The sequence below is a fragment of the Aotus nancymaae genome, unplaced genomic scaffold (genome assembly GCF_030222135.1).
Source record: "Aotus nancymaae isolate 86718 unplaced genomic scaffold, 86718_ANA_hifiasm-v0.15.2.pri h1tg000016l, whole genome shotgun sequence".
Taxonomy (NCBI): domain Eukaryota; kingdom Metazoa; phylum Chordata; class Mammalia; order Primates; family Aotidae; genus Aotus; species Aotus nancymaae.
The window spans coordinates 4478277-4498635 of NW_026988428.1; the positions used below are offsets into that span (position 1 = coordinate 4478277).

Consider the following 20359-nt stretch of genomic DNA (forward strand, 5'->3'; position numbering starts at 1 on the left):
TAATCCTAGGCTGGGCGTGGTGGCTCACACCTGTAATCCCAGCATTTTGGGAGGCCAAGTCAGGCAGATCATCTGAGGTCAGGAGTTCGAGACCAGCCTGATCAACATGGAGCCTGTCTCTACTAAAAATATAAAATTAGTTAGGTGTGGTAGCACATGCCTGTAATCCTAGCTACTTGAGAGGCTAGGAGAATTGCTTGAACCTGGGAGGCAGAGATTGCACCATTACACTCCAGCCTGGGCAACAAGAGCAAAACTCTGTCTCAAAAAAATAATAAAAAAGATAATCCCTAACCTTACTACCCCTAGTTAAACTAATTTCATCTTTAGTATTGATGAAGTTTTATGAAGTTATGTATCATATATAAATTGAGCTTAATACCTTCTAGTACCCGGTGCTGAGCAGACTACTCTGTAAACATTTGTTGAATAGCTAATTTCTTGAACAACTGTGTTTGTCTTGAACAGCTGTGATACATTTTGGGGTCACTTGTCTGTGTTTTCACCTGTGTAATAGGAAAATGATGCTCTTATATATTTGCCTTTAGTGAAGCACTGTGAAAAGTAATACAGTATTTAAACTTTCTTAATACTATAAGTTAACTTTGAGACAGCATGGTGATTTTTTTAAGTTCTATAATTTTAATAATTTGTTCTTGGCTATTGAAAATTTGAATTGAAGCCAAGTTATTTATGGCTTATTCTTAAATAGCAAGGCCAGTCTTTTAAGACTAAAAGAAATTTGAGTCTATTTGAAGGCAACAAGAGTGACTAGTTTAGGGCACTTAAATTTAGCAGATTAAAACACTTAGAAAATAGTTTTATCTGAAAAGTTTTATCAGCTAAGAGAGAATAAATTTTTACTTATTCTTTGTTGTTTCTAGGTTAGACTCTGAAGGAATTGAGTTGATAACAAAATTTCTTCAGGTAAGTCAGATCTTAATGTAATTGTTAAATAGGTAGTTAAGCCTCAGCTTCCTCATCTGTAGAATGGGGTCAGTAGGACTTCCCTCAGTATTGTTAATGACAAATAAAATTATTTCTGCTTAATGCGCATGTTTAAGTTAAAAAAAAAAAACATGGTTTCTGCTAGTATGTCTGGGTCTCTTGTCACATAAAACAGTCTATGGTAGTTGGTTACTGGCATTGATCAACTGTGTCAAGGCCACGTTCTCTGCAATTTATGCTTTCTTATGTTCTCTTTTCCTTACACCTGCAGCCTTTGGAGGATGCTCTGCCTCCAAATACCATTCATATTTCTCTCCAAAGCAGGAATAAGAGGTGACAATAAGGGTAGTACCAGCTACATTAGTCCTCTTGGAATTCGGAAGCAAAAGCTTTACCAAAACCCCTATGAGGTTTCTTTCCAAGTCTCATTGACCAAAACATTAATTGTAGGAGAGACTGGGAATTGGGGAGCAGGATTGTCATAATTAGTCTAAATTTAGAACAGTTATGATTCATGATTCATCTGTCAGAGTTGATGGACACCCTGAATAAACCTAGCTGTATCAAAGAAAAAAGAGAAATGAGTATTGGATAGCTAATTAAGAATGGCTGCCATAAAGTTACTGGATATATGTCCACCAGTCATTTGGTGTTCATAAAGAGAAGTAACAACACAGGTTAGGTATTTTAATTTTTCTTCACTTCAGAAAATACAAGTAATAAAAATTTTTATTTAAGATCCAGCCTTATCTTAGAAATGTGGAACTGAGGTATTATTATACAATCTCAACAACAACTCAAATTAGAGAATAACTGGAGTATTCCAAATCATTGCTTGAAAAATAGTATTTTAGTATATTAAATAATCAAGATTATTAAAAAGTATTTATAAATGCTAATTTGACCATCTCCTACTCTTTACAGTAATTAGAGAAAAAGCTAATGAAGCAGTTCTTTGCTTTTTCACAGTATGAATCTAAGAAAAGGGTTTCAGCAGAAGAGGCCATGAAACATGTGTACTTTCGAAGTCTGGGACCAAGAATACATACTTTACCAGAAAGTAAGAGAAATCCTAAAGTGTTTCTCCCCCTTTATTTTTATTTGTCCAAGGTTAGGGACTCGGGTAGATGAGGGAAGACAGTTACTGATTTATAAGCCTAAGATTTTAGACTTTTCTGTAGTTAGATAAGAATTTCTTGAAGGGAGGTGTGTGTCTTATTTCCCTGTGATTTAGTTTTATTTCTTGTAACACTGAGCACATTGCCACTCCTTTGTAGGAAACCAATAGTATTTAGTTATGGATCATTAATCTTATTGGATTTTAGTTGGAATATGCCATCTGATGACAAGCATTGTCCCTAGGCCCAATCTAGCTTTGATTTAGAGTTGTTAAAGTGGATTTCAACCGCCGGGCATGGTGGCTCATGCCTGTAATCCCAGCACTTTGGGAGGCCGAGGCGGGTGGATCACAAGGTCAAGAGATCGAGACCATCCTGGTCAACATGGTGAAACCCCGTTTCTACTAAAATACAAAAAATAAGCTAGGCATGGTGGCGTGTGCCTGTAATCCCAGCTACTCAAGAGGCTGAGGCAGGAGAATTGCCTGAACCCAGGAGGCGGAGGTTACGGTGAGCCGAGATCGCGCCATTGCACTCCAGCCTGGGTAACAAGAGCGAAACTCCGTCTCAAAAAAAAAAAAGTGGATTTCCAGCAAAAACTACATTTTTTAAGATACAAAGATGATTTTCCATTATTGTGGTCACTCATTATCCCCATGATGAGTGTATTGGTAGAGTCACTGAAATAGCAAATTTCCCATGCTTGAGTAATGTTGATTTTACTCGTATCATTCTATTTTAGATTATCACAGCATTTTACTTTAGAGTAAGGAGACTGGGGAATTTGAAGAATATTTGGGAACTAAGCTGCCAAAAACTTTCAAATTTCCCATTCTCATTTATTAGACAATATTGATTCATTGAGGCTTATGTAGCAGTCAGTGACAAAGCTAATTGGAATAAAAAATCCTTAATACTTTTCACTTCTACTTTACTGGATAGACTTAAATGAAAGAATACCTCTCTGACAGAGATTAGAAATGAAAGAGATGAATTACAAGTTTTTTCAAAAAGATATTTGTATTTCATTTTTAATATCAAGTTTCACTTTGAGGTAGGCAGTTATGGTTATACAAACCTTTTCCTTGTTTGTTGCTAAAATTCTGAAGATAACTTGACGGCCTGATACCTTCATGCCATCTAAGGAGACAGAGATAAAGGACAGAGAGAATTAATACCTAGTGTGATGATATATTTTAACTGGGTCTCCCAACCCCAGAAAGTCCTGGAACAAACGGTATATATTCTCCTCAGAGAAACACCTGCTCACAGCATGCTCTAACACAGAGTTGGGAGAAGAAAGGTTCTGAAGGTTGATTACTTCATTCATTTGGTTTTCTCCTCAACACATTGGGACAAAAAGGAGAAGTTTCAGCAGGGATATCACCTTGTAAAATGGTTTCATATTGAATCAGTATATGCTTTATAAATATTTGTTGATAGTTGGTTTGTGTTTGTTTTAATAATGTTTGACCTTCACCTAATAATTTTTGTCTATGCATTTTAGGTGTATCAATATTCAGTTTGAAAGAGATTCAGTTGCAAAAGGACCCGGGTTTTCGAAATTCTTCTTATCCAGAGACAGGTGTGTTTGTCATAAACCATTTCACGTGTCGATCATGAATTTTTGCGTGGAACCAAGCTTTTGGTTTATAAATTGATCAGTAAAATTATTGATGTAAAAACCAATGTACAGTGCATTCCACAACTGTGTATGTTTAACATTGCACGTACTTACTTTTCTGTATGATGTGGGCAGCTCAGTAAATCTTCAGAGAAAAATCTGACTCAGTCAAGTCAGGGATCCTGAAAGCTACAGATGGCATAAAGACTTACAAGTGACCTGGCTTGATCACTGCACACGCCATCCCTGGTACCTGAGACAGAAGACACATCTTGTGCTTCCCTAGTCATCAGGTTCATCACTTCGAAGCATAGAAGCTGTAGACTAACCCCATCAACAGAAGGGTCATTTAAGACAGTGCTGATCACTCTTACCCTGGAATATTAGCTTTTGCTGGTGGGAACATTAGCTTCCTAGTCACCAAATAACTGTGTGTGGGATAAAACTGAACCTTGAACTGCCTCATAAAATGACTTTATATTTTAGGACATGGGAAGAACAGAAGACAGAGCATGCTCTTTTAAGTCTGATAACATGATTTCAAGCCCAGCCCCCAGCCTTTCTTACCCAAGGACTCAGATCTGAAGGCAATTATTTCTTTTGGTGGACTTGGAATCTCCGTTTGTCTACACTGTCCTCTTCACAGTGGAGTCTTTTATTTCAGACCTACAGATTGTTTTTATATTTGTTGTCACAGTGTGACAATTTTTTGTACAGTTGGTTTTAAGGTCTTCTCTGCCATTAGAGCCAGTAGGTTGATGTAACTGTAGCTGCAATTTTTGTGCAGGACTGAGAAACACAGTGCATTATTTATTGCGGAATCATTGCTGCTAAATAACTACTGTCTGTTTATTTAACACAACAATTGAATGCCTGAAGTTGCAGTGGCTTTATTATATGTGAATGCATCTGTTTCTCCTCACAAATTGTTTTACTGCTGCATTTTTTGTTTGTTTTTTAAAATTAAACTGCAGTGTTTCCTGGAATGTAAATTTAGCTTTGCTTAACAGTAAAATAAGTGAGCCATCTTGAACACTTTAAGTTTATGCTATATAATTTCTTAATGAACATTGGCAAATAGAGTAGCTAAGAGATTGACAAGCACATTATGTTTAGATAAGCATGTGATGCAGAAGTTGATTCAAGCAAGTGAATACCTGACATTTTGAGGATCTCACATTAGATACCAACAAATTAAAGCTCCAAAATTATTTATTTTTTGCCTGTTCCTCATTTTAGAAATGTCTACTGCATATTACTGGATATTTGTATACTAATACACTTACCTGTTTTACATTGTACTTTAAATTTAGTTAAAACTTAACCATAGAAGTCCATTCAAACATGAAAGGTCTTGCAAACATGAAGATCTTGCTTTGTTTCAAATACATTTATTTTATTAGAAAGGGTGATACTTCATTGGGGAACAATTTCTTTCATTTGGGGGCTATGTGTTTCAGTAACATTCACTTGAAATCAGCTGAAAGCTGTAATATGTCTTTGAAATGAGCCATGGTAAATTACAAATAAGACAAATGAGAACTTACAGGATTGCTTTAAATTATTGTGGGTATTACCTGTTTACCAGAGATACTAAATATTAGTTTTAATTATGCATCTCTTTGAACATCATAAACACACTTTGGTGTTGGTAACAGTATTTTAAGCATTTGTGTTCACTTTTAAGGACTATTTGTGTAGTGCATCTTACAAACTATAAATCATAATTGTTATATTTTGAAATGGTCATGTAAATTTTTGCCTTATATATCATGAAAATAGTCATAACTTAATTTCTTTTCCTGAAATTCACTGTAAAACATTCAGGGGTCCTACCATTTCTGTTCAGGAAATCTTGTAGTTTATTGTTATTTAACAGTATTAAGTGGATTTTTGTATATTTCATTTTAACTTTATTTGTGAATAGTGATTGTGGCATGTTTGGGGTGTTATTTTAAGATTTCATGATACTGAAATTTTAATTTTAAAAAAATTTTTTTGGAAGAAACAGATTCATGTGTAATGGTGAATATTGGACCACTACTCCTTTTCACATTTGTAAATTGGTTTTATGTTAAACCTTGTAGCCTAACAAACTGCTGTTCTTTCTAACTGACAGACATGTATCAATATTGTTCTTTGAAAGTTATAAATATGTGGAAATTCCTTCATTTTGTTTTGAAATTTATAATAACAAAATCTCCATGTTGTTAAAATGTGGTTTTATTGAGTCACAGTTCTTTCTTCGGGATGAAGGCTGTGTTGAGTGGCGTCCTTTTCTTTTATGGGTCATTTTTAAGATAATGAAGTCTCACTGCGCTAGAGGTGATAACTGCTTTCTGTTTGTGCCAATCATTTGCTTAAAAATTTCTGCTGTTTTTTTAATAGCACTCTGAATTATTAAAGTATCAAATTTGTCATTTCATGTATATTTGATTTGTTGCAAATTTGACATATAATTTTCCATAGGCTTAATTCTTGCATATAAAAGGTGAAAATATATATCCATTTGTTACATAAAATGTTTCTTCCTAGGGATTCCTAGGGATATTTCTTCATTAAGGAATTTGGCAAGCAAACAAGTGTTTGTTTTTTTGTTTTATTTTTGTTACTCGAGCATCATTCAGATCCTGAAAACATTGCATTGAAGGGAATTGAAACTCCAAAACTTGGAACTTTGAATACTTGTGATTCCTCTTAAACTGATAAGATTCTTAAAGGTAAGAGAAGATGTCTTTTATGTTTTTTTTCCGAGTGGTACTATGAACACACGTTGAATGTGTCATTCAAGGTGTATGGAGTAGCTGCATTCTGTCTGATGCTTTATCAACTTTCATTTGAAAGACTACTTGTTAACATAATAATCTATCTTTTGGACTCAGGACAGTTCATGTGGGTTGTTTTTAATCTTTACTTTTAAAATATGTGTTAAGCTATGTATATATCATAAAATTTGGCATTGTAATTATTTGTATGTGTACAATTCAGTGGCATAATTACAGCCACAAATTTATGTAACAGTTACCACTATCTACTTCTAAAATTTTTCGTCACGCCAAACAGAAGCTCTGAACCATTTCCCCCTTCCCCCAAGCCCCTGGTAACCTCTAATCTGTGAATTTGGCTATTCTAGGTATTTCACATAAGTGGAGTATACCATATTTGTCCTTTTGTGTCTGAATTATTCAGCATAATGTTCACAGTTCATCCATGTTTAGGATGTAGCAGAACTTCATTTCTTATGACTGAATATTCTATTATGATTATACACATTTGATTTATTGATTTACCTGTTGACAGACACTAAGATTTCCAACCTTTTAGCTTTTGTGAATAATGCTGTGTGAACTTTGAGGTATAAGTATCTGTTTGAGTCCCTGTTCTTAATTATTTGGGGAATATATACACCTAGGAGTGGAATTGCTGGGTCATATGATAATTCTATGTTTGACTGTTTGAGGGACTGCCAAGTTGTTTTCCACAGTGGCTGTACTATTTGATATTTGTAGTACTAATGCATGAGGGTTCCAGTTTCTCCTCATCCTTGCCAGTACTTATTTTCCTCTTTTTTATTATATTCATTCTAATAGGTTGAAATGGTATTTCACTGTAGTTTTGATTTGCATTTACCTAATTAGTGATGTGGAGCATCTTTTCATACTTCTTTGGCCATTTGTTTATTTGCTTTGGATAAACCTTTTTCCAAACGTTTATTGAAGAACTTTGTCCATTTTAAAAATAGGGTTGTCTTTTTGTCATTGAGTTGTAAGAGTTCTTTATGTATTTTGGCTGTTACACCTTGATGAGGTAGTTGATTTGTAATTATTTTCTCCTGTTATTTGGGTTGTCTTTTCACTTTCTTATGGTGTCATTTTGTTGCACAAAACTTTTTATATTTTATTTTGTTTTATTTTCGAGACACAGTCTTGCTCTGTTGTCCAGGCTGGAGTGCAATGGTGTGATCTTGGCTCACAGCAACCTCTGCCTCCTGGGTTCAAGTGATTCTCCTGCCTCAGCCTCCCGAGTAGCTGGGATTACAGGCAGGTACCACCACCACGCCTGGCTAATTTTTGTAGTTGTAGTAGAGACGGGGTTTCACTATGTTGGCCAGGCCGTTCTCAAATTCCTGACCTCGTGATCCAACTGCTTCAGCTTCTAAAAGTACTGGGATTACAGGCATGAGCTACTGCGCTGCCAAAAGTTTTTAATTTAACAACATCTAGTTTATCTCTTTTTTTGTTGCCTGTGCTTTTGGTGTCATATTTAAGAAAGTAGTCAGGTTTCAAAGGTCATAAATATTTGCTCTTATATTTTCCTTTAAGAGTTTATTATATTTTTAGCTCTCATATTTAGAGCATTGGTCCATTTAAATTTTTATACGTGGTATAAAGTAAGGGTCCAACTTCATTCTTTTGCATGTGAATATCAGTTTTTTTCCAGCACCATTTGTTGAAAAGACTGTCCTTTCCCCCATTGAATGGTCTCAGCACTTTTGTCAGAAGTTGGTTGACCATAGATGTGAAGTTTATTTGTGGGCCTTCAGTTTTATTCCATTAGCCTGTATGTCTAGCTATAAGAGTTGTAGCACAATTTTTGATGACTGTCTTTAGAACGTTTTGAAATCAGGAAATGTGAGTCTTCCAACTTTATTCTTTTTCAAGATTGTTGTAGCTATTCAGTCTCTTGAAATTCCATATGAATTTTAGCATGGAATTTTCTATTTCTACAACAACAAAACAAAACACCATTGGGATTATTATAGAGGGATTGAATTAAATTAGAATCTATATATCACTTTTTTATTATAATTTAACAGTATTAAATCTTCCAATCCATGAACACAAGATGTCTTTCCATTTAGTTAGGTCATCTTTAATTTCAGCAAAATTTTGTAGTTTTCCGTATACAAGTCTTTTGCCTTTTTAATTAAATTTATTCCTAAGCATCTTATTATTTTTGATGTTATTGTAGATGGAATTATTTTCTTAATTTCTTTTTAGTTTTTTTTCATTGCTAGTGTATAGAAATACAAGTAATTTTTGTGTGTTGGTTTTATATTCTGCAGCTTTGCTAAATTTGATTATTAGTGCTAACAGGCTTTCTGTGGAGTCTTTAGGGTTTTTTACACATAAGATCTTGTTACCTGCAAGGAATGATAGTTTTACTTCTTCCTTTTTAATTTGGATGCTGTTTATTTCTTTCTCTTGCCTAATTGCTGTGTCTAGGACTTCCAGTACTATGAAGTGATGAAGGAGAGTGTCCTTGTCTTGTTTTGGTCTTAGGGGAAAAGCTTTCAGTCTTTCATCATTGAGTATGCTATTAGCTGTGTCTTTCTATGTATGGCCTTTAACGTGTTAAGGAAGTTTCCTTCTATTCCTAGTTTGAGTATTTTTATCTTGAGAATATTGGATTTTCTTCAAATGCTTTTTCTCCATCAATTAAGATGATCATATTGTTTTATATATTCTGTTGATGTATATTATATTGATTTTCATATGCATGCCTTGGATAAATCCCACTTGGTTATGGTATGTAATTCTAATATGCTGCTGAATTCAGTTTGCTAATATATTTTTGAGGATTTTTTTTTTTTTGCCTGTATTTGTAAGGTATTTGACCTGTAGTTTTTCTTTTTTTATAGTGTTTTTGTCTGGATTTGGTATCAGGGTAATGCTGGCTTAAGAGAATGAGTTAGAAGTATTCTCTCCTCTTCAGTTCTTTGGAATAGTTTGAGGATTGGTGTTAATTCTTAAATGTTGGTATTAATTCACCAGTGAAGTGATCTGGTCCTGGCTTTCCTTTGTTCAGAGGTTTTGATTAATGATACAGTCTCCTTACTTGTTATATATAATTCAGGTTTTTAATTTTTTCTTGTCAATTTTGGTAGTTTGTGTGTTTCTAGGAATTTGTCCTTTTAATTTGTTATATCCAGTTTGCTGGCATAAACTTTTTCATTAGTGTCTTATAATCCTTTTTATTTCTGTTATTGATTTCTAATTTCATTCCATTATGGTTAGAGAAGATAGTTTGTATGATTTCATTTTTTAAAATTTATTAAGACTTGTTTTGTGGCCTATATAATATATGGTCTGTTCTAGAGAATGCTTCATGTGTACTTGAGAAAGTATGTCTCATTCTATGAAAAATGATGTTGGGTAGAGTGTTTAGTATGTGTCTGTTGGGTCTAATTGGTTTATAGTGTTCAGTTCCTTTCTTTCCTAATCTGTCTGGGTCTTTCGTACATTGTTGAGGTGGGAGTATTGATATCTAGGATTGTTATATTTCTCCTTTCAGTTCTGTGAGTGTATGCTTCATATATTTGGGGGCTCTGTTACTGGGTGCATATGTGTTTATAATCGTTACCTATCTTGATGGATTGAACCTTTTAGCAATATATAATGTCCTTTGTCTCCTGTAACTTTTTTTTAAATACTTGAGTCTATTTTATCTGACAAAAATATGGCCACCCCATATCTCTTTTGGTTACTGTTTGTATGGAATATCTTTTTCCATTCTTTTATTTCAGCCTCTTCAAAGTAAAATGACAGTGTCTGTGTTTTTAAAGTGAGTCTCTTGTAGATAGCATATTGACAGATCATTTTTTAAATCCACCCTACCCATCTGTGCCCATTAATTGGAGACTTTACAACATTTACATTTAAAATAATTACTGATAAGGAATGAGTTCTGTCATTTAGCTGTTTTCTGTATGTCTTACTTGCTTTTTGTTCTTCAGTTCTTCCATAGTGCCTTGTATTTAGCTGTTTTGTTGTTGTTGTTGTTGTAGTATACCATTTTCATGTTCTTCTTCATTTGCCTATATATTTTTATTTTCATTTCATATCATTTTAAAAGATTTATCCCCAAATGTAAATCCCGTTGTTTTTTTTATAATGTCAGTGGTTTTATTTTTTAAATATTCTAATCTAGATTCTTACATTGATTCTTTTTGATTGACAAGTAATTTTTGTGTGTTGGTTTTGTATTCTGCAGCTGAATTTTAAAAGTGTTAACACAAGCCCTCAAGCAGGCTGCTGAAGAATTGGCATACTTTTCTATGTTCCAAACTTGAAATTTCCAAAGTTTTTAATACATTGCTTTAGACCCAAGAGAAAGGTACAACATTTTTCCCTCTTGTTTAGTGTAAAGTTGAAACTATTGTTTCTTTTCTTTTCTTTTATTTTCTATTCTTTTTTTTTTTCAGATTGCATTTTGCTCTGTCACCTAGGCTAGAGTACAGTGGCGCAATCTTGGCATGTTGCAACCTCCGCCTCCTGGATTCAAGCAATTCTCCTGTATCAGCCTCTTGAGTAGCTGGGATTATAGCCGCATGTCACCACACCCGGCTGATTCTTGTATTTTTAATACAGACGGGGTTTCACTATGTTGGCCAGGCTGATCTTGAACTCCTGACTTCAGGTGATCCACCTGCCTCTGCCTCCTAAAGTGCTGGGATTACAGATGTGAGCCACCACGCTCAGCCTGAAACTATTTTCTAATCTTAAATTCAGATTTTGGGTTTAGTCAGATAGGCAGGAGTTTCCCTCAGCTGTCATCATTCCCGGCTGAAGTTATTACAATAATCAGTTTCCTTCACTGACCCAGAAAAAACACTAAAGTCACCAAGGTTCTGTTAGACTCAAACAGAAAGAAGGTGACCAAGCCACTGAATATAAAGCTACTTTGATTAGAAGAGAATGTATAATTTCAATCTGTGATGATGGGGAGGATTTTTCATTCATGGGTTCCCCCTAAGAGAAGTGAGAAAATTCCACTAATTTGAAAACCCATTTTTGAAAGATTAGCACTTCAAAGATTGTAAACTAAAGCTAGGTGTGCAGGTGTGCATCTGTGAGAGGGGGACAGGGAGAGAAAGACAGAGGCTGGAATAGGAATCCTGATGGCTGCTCTTGCTGCTCTCTTCCACCTTAGCCCTGCTGCAGTAGTGATACAGAGACACCTGGGCTGGATCATAAAGATGACCATGAAGATGTAGCTGGTGACCCTCTGGATGATATGCAAGCACTTTTCAGAGGGTAAGGGAAACTTAGCCTCTGCCAGCATTCTCGTGTGTTTACAAAAGGATGGCTCCATTGGGCTCTGGTTGAGGTCTGGAATTTTAGTGAATACAGACTTGGGACATACACAAGACTCCCTTGGGACTCTTGTCTTTCCTAGAACAGTGCTAGCTGAAACTGCCACTCTCCAGCTATACTGACAGTAGTTCCACATTCTAGCAGTTAAAATAGTCTTAATCATCATCTTCATCTTACTTTCTTCGTCATATATGTGTGCTGCTGAGGTTGTCAAGTGAATGGGTGACATGGTGCTATAACAGGCTGTGTAGCTTATCTCTGGATGATGATCATGCACTGTTATTCCAGAAACACTGAAAAAGGTTATTTTGGAGGGCCCCATCCTGCCATCTTGCTCTTCTACAGAATCATAGCTAATCACTGCATCATTACTCCTCAGGAATCTAGAAGCCCCCCTCCTCCCTTTTCAATTTTGACTCTGTTGTTACTGGTATCTATATTACTATCTCATATGATGATGAGGCTTTGTTCTCAGTGAGGGTAAATCCAGCCATACTAATGTTTTGAGTTCCTCACACCTCACCTTATCGTGAAACATCCTCTTTCCTCTGCTTGCTCTTCCATCCCTCTTCTCTTTGTTCCTCTTACTCATTATCAATTTAATTTTTTCTTCCAGAAAGCCTTCTCTGCCCTACACACCCCACTACAGACTGGGTTATGTGCTCTGCTGCTTAACTCTCTTCCTTCCCAATGGCATTCTCATACTTCACTCTGCAACACTTAATCACACGTTATTTTCCCTGACTAGTCCACAAGCTCCATGAAGGAAAAGAGATTGTGTCTTGCTCACTTATTTATCCCATTACATGATACATTTTAGGGGAACAGGAGTTGCTGATCAAATTAAGGCACACATGCATTAAGAAATTGAGTAATTCTAAAAAATATTTTGTCAGTTATGTAATATTAACTTGGATTTGTCTTTCCTCTCTGAGTGAACCAAAGACAGATGTAGCCATCAAAAATTGGTGATAGAAATGTTTTCTTCCTAGCTGGCTAAAACATGTGTCTTTAAAATCTTAAGAACTAACCTCTAATAAAGCTGTTCACACACACACACACCACTAGGGAGTGGGTCTAGGAATAAAGTCAATACTAGAGAAGTCTAGGTACAGCCAGCTTCTCAGTGACTGAAAATCTGCTCTCCCAGCAAACAATGATAGAGCAAACATGTCTGAAAGGTCTGTATGCACTCAATACTGTTCTAAGTGAAGATGTAAATTGCTAATTTACATTCTTTAGAAGTCCTGTAGATTAAGATCATTGCCCCTCATTCAAAATGCTCAGTTTGAAATCTGGCCAATTCTGTGACCTTGAGCCAGTTCTTTAACCACTCTAGGCTTCAATTTCCTGTCTGTGAAATGGTATATGATAGTACTTCCCTCATAGGGTTATTAGGAAAACTGAGTAAAGTAATCCATGTAACATGCTTAGAACAGTGCCTGGCATGATAGCAACCTTACGAATTGTTGCTACCATTAACTGAAATTATGTCATCCAGCAATGAAATAAAAATGTGTTTGAGAGACCTGACTCATCTTGGAGAGGGTAACTAAACCCAGTGTATCCTTCAGTGCCAATCCTTTAGGCAAGGCCATGTAATCCCAGGTAACATGAAGGGGCGGGGGGCGGGGGGCGGCAGACCCCTGTGAATATATAAGCATAAAAGGGCATTTTATAAAACTGATTTGGTTATTATTTTTTTTTTTTTTTGAGTCAGAGTTTTGCTGGAGTTCAGTGATCTCGGCTCACTGCAACCTCCACCTCCCAGGTTCAAGCGATTCTCCTGCCTCAGCCTCCCCAGTAGCTGAGATTACAGGCACCCACCACCACACCCAGCTAATTTTTGTACTTTTAGTAGAGATGGAGTTTTTCCATGTTGGGCAGGCTGGTCTTGAACTCCTGACTTCAGGTGATCCACTCACCTCGGCCTCCTGAAGTGCTGGGATTACAAGCATGAGCCGTCGCACTTGGCTGGTTGAATTCTTATGTGTAAACAGAACCAAGAAAATCTATTACCTTTTTAAGAACAGGGATCAGGTTGTCATCCTCCATTTCTAAGATGGCACCGGGAACATAGTTGATTTTTAAATGTTTCTTCAGTAAGCAAATGATTTCCTACCACCACCTGTGTTATACCATATGCAGCTATGAGTTATCTGTGGTCTTTTGGCACACTAGTGATACTGAACGTGTTGTTCGGGGACTGCATGAATCCGCTGTTTCTCCTTGCCTTCCCTCCTCTCCCCTCACACCAGTCTCCTTATAGCAAACCCAGAGTGGAGACTGATTTGAATTTACCTATGAAAACCAGAGCCAGGTCAGCCTGGAAGTGAGACCAAGAGAAATAGTAACTTTTATCACCAAGCCTAGCAGTTCACATTCCCCTGAATCAACAAAATGGCTAAAAGAATAAATGGTAATTTGATTTTTCCCTACCTTCTCACTTCCAGCTTCTCAATACAGAGCAACTGATAGAACTTATTTAAAAGATCAGGGGTCTACTTTTCAATCCCATTCCATTCTCCCACAAATGAACCTCAATAATTACATTTCTTCTTTTCTTTTTTTGGATGTGCTATATTTAAGGGTAGGTGACAAGACTCATTTTCCAACTTGTAATATGAAAAAGTGGTTTGGGTCATCCCAAGCAAATGGAAGTAAGCCAGTCCAGTTGCCTCTAAACACCTTTTATCACAAAGTTTTTATTGAACAAAAATAATATGACAGTAAAAATGATACATGTATGAAAGTGAATGAAGATTTGCAGTCATAGAAAAAATGTGTACAAAGAGACCAACATTCAGGTTATATAGTTCTATAAAACTTTTCCCATGGCAGTTTAACACTGATTAAGCAGACATAAAAAGGAAAAGAAAGTCAATATTCTTTGAAACCTATTTTCTGAGTAAAATACTTCTGCTAAAACACACGCACACACAGAATGAGGCAGAACTATACAAGTCATACTTCAGTTCCTCCAGTTCTCTATTTGTGTTACAGAAGTATTTTCATTCATCAAAAATTGTATTTTTTCCATTTCTAATAAATGGATGTAGAGTATACATTAATCCCAGTTTCCAAAGGAAAAGAAAATAAGAATCAGATCTGTAGGCATTTAAATATTTCCAATCATCATTTATATAAACAAGTATGCTAAAAATAGTATTTTTGGTTGAGATTTTTGCACATTAACTTCCTTTAGTTTCTCTAAGAATCATGCATTTTGAATGTGTTATCTGACAACAAAATTCTAAATCCTCTGTCTTTATGTGGTTTTTCGTTTGTTTTGCTAACAGGTAGTTTTGAACCAGTTATTACTTACAGCTAGGCATAGAGGAAACAATTGGACTGAACAATCATTGTTCTACCTTCAGTGGGCTGTGCGGCCTTAGGCAACTCTCAGCTTCTGATGTGCACCTGTCTTGAGCTGCAAACAGGTGGTGGGAAGCATTCTCAAAGGCCCCTTCTAGCACTATCATTTTATGTTTGGTAATTATCAGTTCCCTGGGTCAGCTCCTTTTATTCAGGTACAGAATTATCCTTAGTCTATGGCAGGGGTGGGGTGAGGGGGGAATAGTGTCTATTCTTGGATTTTGGAATCACTACAATTACTTTACAGTCAAGGAGGCATATTAGAGTGTTTGGATTTTTATCCCTTAAGGGCCTATCCCCACAGAGATGCTCAATTCCAGTTGAAAAACCCCAGAATTTCTAAGTATTGTAGCAATATTCTAGATTTTTTCTGAAAATTCAAGAAATGTTTTCACAAACTTCATTTTTTTAATCCTTTTTCATAATCTTGCCACTTAATGCCCAGTTTGGGTCAGTTATTTAGTCACATTTCAAGTTAGTTTTTATCACTTGTAGTTAAGGATTATAGTTAATCTTGAATTTAAAGCTTTGGGTGCTTTTCAGTTCTCTTGTATTAGAACGTTCCTTCTTCATGTACAGGTGTGGTACCTTTGGACTGGTGCCTGCTGATTTTCTGATGGAACAGAAAATATGTCTGTATTATCACTGCTCCAAACCACATTACACAAAAGAATTTACTGGAGTGTTCCAAGTTGTTATCAGTTCAGTTCCACAATGATGAGGTTCCTGTAGAATTTTTCTTCTGTCAAGATTTCCTTCATTCTCCCCATAACTTTAGTAGTATATAAAGCAGTGTATCCTCTCTCAATTTCCTCAAGCAACCTCCAGTTCTCTATTTGTATTACAGCAAGTTTGGGATCCATCAAAAATTGTGACTATCTATATTGATGAGGATACCTAGTGTTACAAAATTGTTTCTAAAAGTTGTTTGGATTCAGCACCATTCTGTGAGCCTCTTCCAAAGCATTAGATTTTTAAATGCTAATAATTACAGTTGCAAGGATTTAGAGGAACCCCAACTCATACTGACACAGTGAATATATCAGATGGTCAGGATTCTCTAGGGAAAATGGAGAAAAACAATTATTTTTTGAAATAAGAATATGCTAACCTAGGAGATATTCTCGGGCCTGGAACAGCAAGAACTTGATGTAGCTTTTCCATCATCTCAGATTTTTGTCTGGGAGACATTTAAAAGATATTGTAAACAGCTAAGGAGGCTAGCCTTTCAAAGTTCATTCTTCTTTTAAAAATGCACTTTAGAACATATTTTCTTTTATCAATTTTTATTGTCTAAATATGGCTTAGTTTATTATAAAAACATTACTTGGACATTTACTGAGTTTCAGTTCAAAAGAGGTTCCAAGGCAATTCTTATACAATTCAAAGTAAAAACAAAAATGTGATATGACTATGCTTTCATATTGCCCACTGGTGAAAAATAATGAAATTCTACTAGAGAGCTGTTTGTTTGATAGTAATTTTCATCTTTCAAACATTTCCTCTTAATACTAAAAAAATATCATTTACATAAAGCTAAATGCAAAGGAAGGCACAGCTGGTTATAGTCTATATAAGCACACAGTTTAGCATACGCAGAATTAAAGAGAAAAAAAGCTTCACATCCTTATTAGTTGTTGTTATACTGAAAACCATTAAGAAAAGTTATTCACTGTCAACAGTGTTCAACACTTAAGACTAAAAGGATATAAAAACAAAAACATTAAAATTCACTTAATGCAAAACAGATTTTCATATATACTTGAATATATAAAAAAACAGTTTTTTAAATGCTAACATAAATCTAGACTATCCTTGTTATGAAAAGTGCAAACCAAATTAACAGTTTCACAATGTCCTTCTCATGACACAGGTAAACTAGCCCATGGGGACAAATTTGTTTATCAGTTAATGAGTCCTTAATTGTGGCCAGACGTCATCAGGATTTCTGAGAGTTGGAAGAAAGAAGTACTGGAGAAGCAGCTCTGTCCAGACTGGGGATTGGCACTGGCATGTGGCCGTTAAGCAGTGTGGGGAACTGTAGGGGACAAAAGATTTTCAAAATCATTATTGCAAATCCATTGGGAAGAACTTAGGTTCTTCACATTCCCAGACAGTCCACTTCTTTCATCACCCCTGTGACGGAGATTAGTTGCCAGTGTATTTAACTGGACGATGACAATGAGATCAAGATTACATAGAGCAAACAAAGGATAAGGCCCAGAAATAAGGCCTAGTTATTCTATATGCATAGGCTACTAGGAAAAAATATGTAATTTATATGTTGCCAAAGCATCTAGTTCTAAGCTACTCAGGATGCTGATATGCTATAAATATTAAGAATGTTTTAAAAGCCATAGACTCTTTACATGTGAGTCAGTAATTTCTAATACTGTAGCAATTTGCCATCAGTTTTTCAGGGTACTACAAAGATGATTCTTGCAGCATTTATTCTTCTAAAATAAGAAATGTATTTAATCTTAAAAGATTTTAGAATAGATTATTTTGGAGCTAAGAAAGTATTCTTTCTAATTAAAAGTCACACTTAGATCACTCATAAGTGACAAAGAGTAACATTTCTGTATTGTTGATAACTAAGATGATAAATAGTTGGATGACAGTATATGCTCTGATAATGAGTTTCAGGTTGGATATTTTAGTTGCAATCCCAACTGAAGAAGGCCTTTTAATATGTGTCTACTTGGAACCAGATTTTCATTGTCTAGGATGATGTGTCAAAAAGATCTCGAGAGCTGTCTTTTCTAGCTTAATTCCTATTTAGTCCAGGTAAGTTAAATATTAAACTTAAGCGCCAAATATCAAATTAAGAGCCTGGCACATGTTGGAAGTACAACAAATACTTATATTTAAGTAAATTATGTTTTTACAATTTTCAAACTATTTCAGTAACTTACGTCTAGTGCCTTAAGAGTTTATCAAGGCTTGTCATTTCATATCCTACCTAGGAGCTGTAACCTAAGTTTAGTTTTGCCAATTTCCAGATGAGAAAACATTTCAAATTAAGTTCTGTTGGCTAAAGGTCACAGCTAATAAGCAACACAGCCAAGTTTTAAACTGAAAAATTTCTGTACCACATTGACCAACTTTTTCTTTTGGTAGGAGTTAGGGGGTATCTTTAATTACTGTTTCAATTTCTTTAATGGTTATTGGCATATTCAAGGTTTTTGTTTCTTTTCTGGAACTTTGAAATTTTAATTTTTTCTAGAGTTTTATCCACTTCAACTGCATTATCAAATCTGTGTACATTCAGTTTATACTCTTGTTTAAGGTCCATGCTCCTAAACACTCTTCCCATTGAGTTAAGAGTTAAACACTGGTAGATGAGCAGATTTTAAATTTTCATTCTTTTATTTATCTCATCTATTTTGAGATAGGGTCTGACTCTGTCACCCAGGCTGGAGTGCAGTAACGCAATATTGGCCTCACTGAAACCTCCACCTCCCAGGCTCAAGCCATCCTCCCACTTCAGCCTCCCAAGTAGCTGGGACTATAGGTGGACGCCACCATGCCCAGCTAATTTTTGTATTTTTGGTAAAGATGAGGTTTCACCATGTTGCCCAGGCTGGTCTCAAACTCTCACCTCGACCAACCAAAGTGCTGGGATTGCAAGTCTAAGCCACTGTGCCCGGCCTGCATTTTCATTCTTTTCATTTGCATCTTCTCTCTCTTTGGTCTACCTTATCGGTGTTTTCAAGAGAATCAGCTTTGGTATCGTTAATCTGTTTTGCAAAATAAATTACTGATTTCTGCCCTTGTTATTTCTATATACTCAATGGATTTCTCTTGATTAGCCTGGCTTTGACATATTTTTTAGTCATCTTTATTAGGCTCTGCTCCCACTACAGTCCCTTTTTTAAACTGCAACATTTCCCAAACTTTTGTCCCCAGCGTCTTTTCTCCAGTACCATGCTTGGACTTGACAACCAGTTCCATTTTAGACATCTCCAACCAATGCCTCTTCCCCACAAAACCTGCTCTTCTTCCATTGCTCACTCCAAGTCAGTGAAAATGGTTGGGACCACACACATAAATTTGAGTCAGGGCTCCACCACTTACTAGTGTGTTACCTTGAATAAATTGGGCAATATCCCTGTGCCTTAGTTTCTTATCTTTAAAATAGAATTAGTGGGAGTATTAAACGAGAAGCCACCAAAAGTGCTAAGAACAATGTCTTTCACACAGTAAGCCATCAATAAACGTTAACTATTATTATTTTTTCAGACAGGCTCGCTCTGTCGCCCAGATTTGAGTGCAGTGGCATGATCATGGCTCACTGCAGCCTCAATCTCCAGGACTCAAGCAGTGCTCCCACCTCAGCTTCCTAGTACTTTGGACCACAGGTACACGCCAACACACTTGGCCAACTTTTGTATTTTTTTTGTAGAGACAGGGTCTTGCTATGTTGTCCCTGATGGTCTCGAACTCTTGGGCTCCAGTGATCCACCCACATCAGCCTCACAAAGTGCTGGGAGATTACAGGCATGAACCACCGTGCCTGGTATTAACTATAGTTATGCATTTCCAGTATGTTAATCACTTAGTAATCTTTGCCTCTTCCTAATTTTCACTACCTACTTCTCAGACCCATCTCAAAGTCTGGCTCTCTTGAGCTTACCTCTGAAATGTCTTCTAATTACATCCTGTGTCCACTGTTCTAATCTAAAAGATGATTCTCCCTTTAATTTTTGTAGTATCATCATTTCCTCTGTCCAGGTATGGTGGTTCACACCTGTAATCCTAGCCCTTTGGGAGGCTAAGGTGAGAGGACTCCTTGAGCCCAGAAGTTCAAAACTAGTCTGAGCAACACAGTGAGATGTGGATTCTACAAAAAGAATTTTAAAAATTAGCAGGGCATGGTGGCATGTGCCTGTAGTCTCAGCTACTTGAGAGGCTGAGGTGGGAGGATCACTTGAGCCCAGAAGGCAGAGGTTGCAGTGAGCCGTGATTGTGCCACTGCACTCCATTTCCAGCTTGGGCAACAGAGCAAGCCTGTCTTAAAAAATAACAATAATAATTACCTCTTCTTCCTGTTCCTTCCACTTTCTCTTCAGTTCTTCCTCCACACTAATATCAATGATTTTTCTCTCTCTAAAACAGATCGCATCCTCCTACCTCCAGCTTAAAAAGCCTAAACATTTAACAGATAAAGGGAGAAACTCCTAAGCATATATTCAAGG

At 36.1% G+C, this 20359-nt stretch overlaps 2 protein-coding genes across 5 annotated transcripts in view; one reads left to right on the forward strand and one right to left on the reverse strand.

Moving 5' to 3' along the window:
* Positions 1-5910, forward strand: part of CDK17 (cyclin dependent kinase 17) — a 124686-nt gene extending 118776 nt beyond the window's left edge. The window contains exons 14-17 of one of the 2 annotated variants that reach the window (XM_012469300.2): positions 885-927; positions 1918-2008; positions 3574-3651; positions 4177-5910. In XM_012469300.2, the coding sequence (XP_012324723.1) occupies positions 885-927; positions 1918-2008; positions 3574-3651; positions 4177-4214 (250 nt within the window). In that variant the 3' untranslated portion in view covers positions 4215-5910. Of the gene's footprint in view, positions 1-884; positions 928-1917; positions 2009-3573 lie in introns of both variants that reach the window. The other variant, XM_064376849.1, reaches the window with a different exon arrangement.
* Positions 5911-14471: 8561 nt separating this feature from the next.
* The window catches only part of ELK3 (ETS transcription factor ELK3), a 77805-nt gene continuing 71917 nt past the window's right edge, over positions 14472-20359 (reverse strand). For all 3 annotated transcript variants that reach the window (XM_021675598.2, XM_021675597.2, XM_064376851.1), the window contains one exon: positions 14472-17199. In XM_021675598.2, coding sequence (XP_021531273.1) covers positions 17101-17199 — 99 coding nt within the window. In that variant the 3' untranslated portion in view covers positions 14472-17100. The remainder of the gene's footprint in view (positions 17200-20359) is intronic.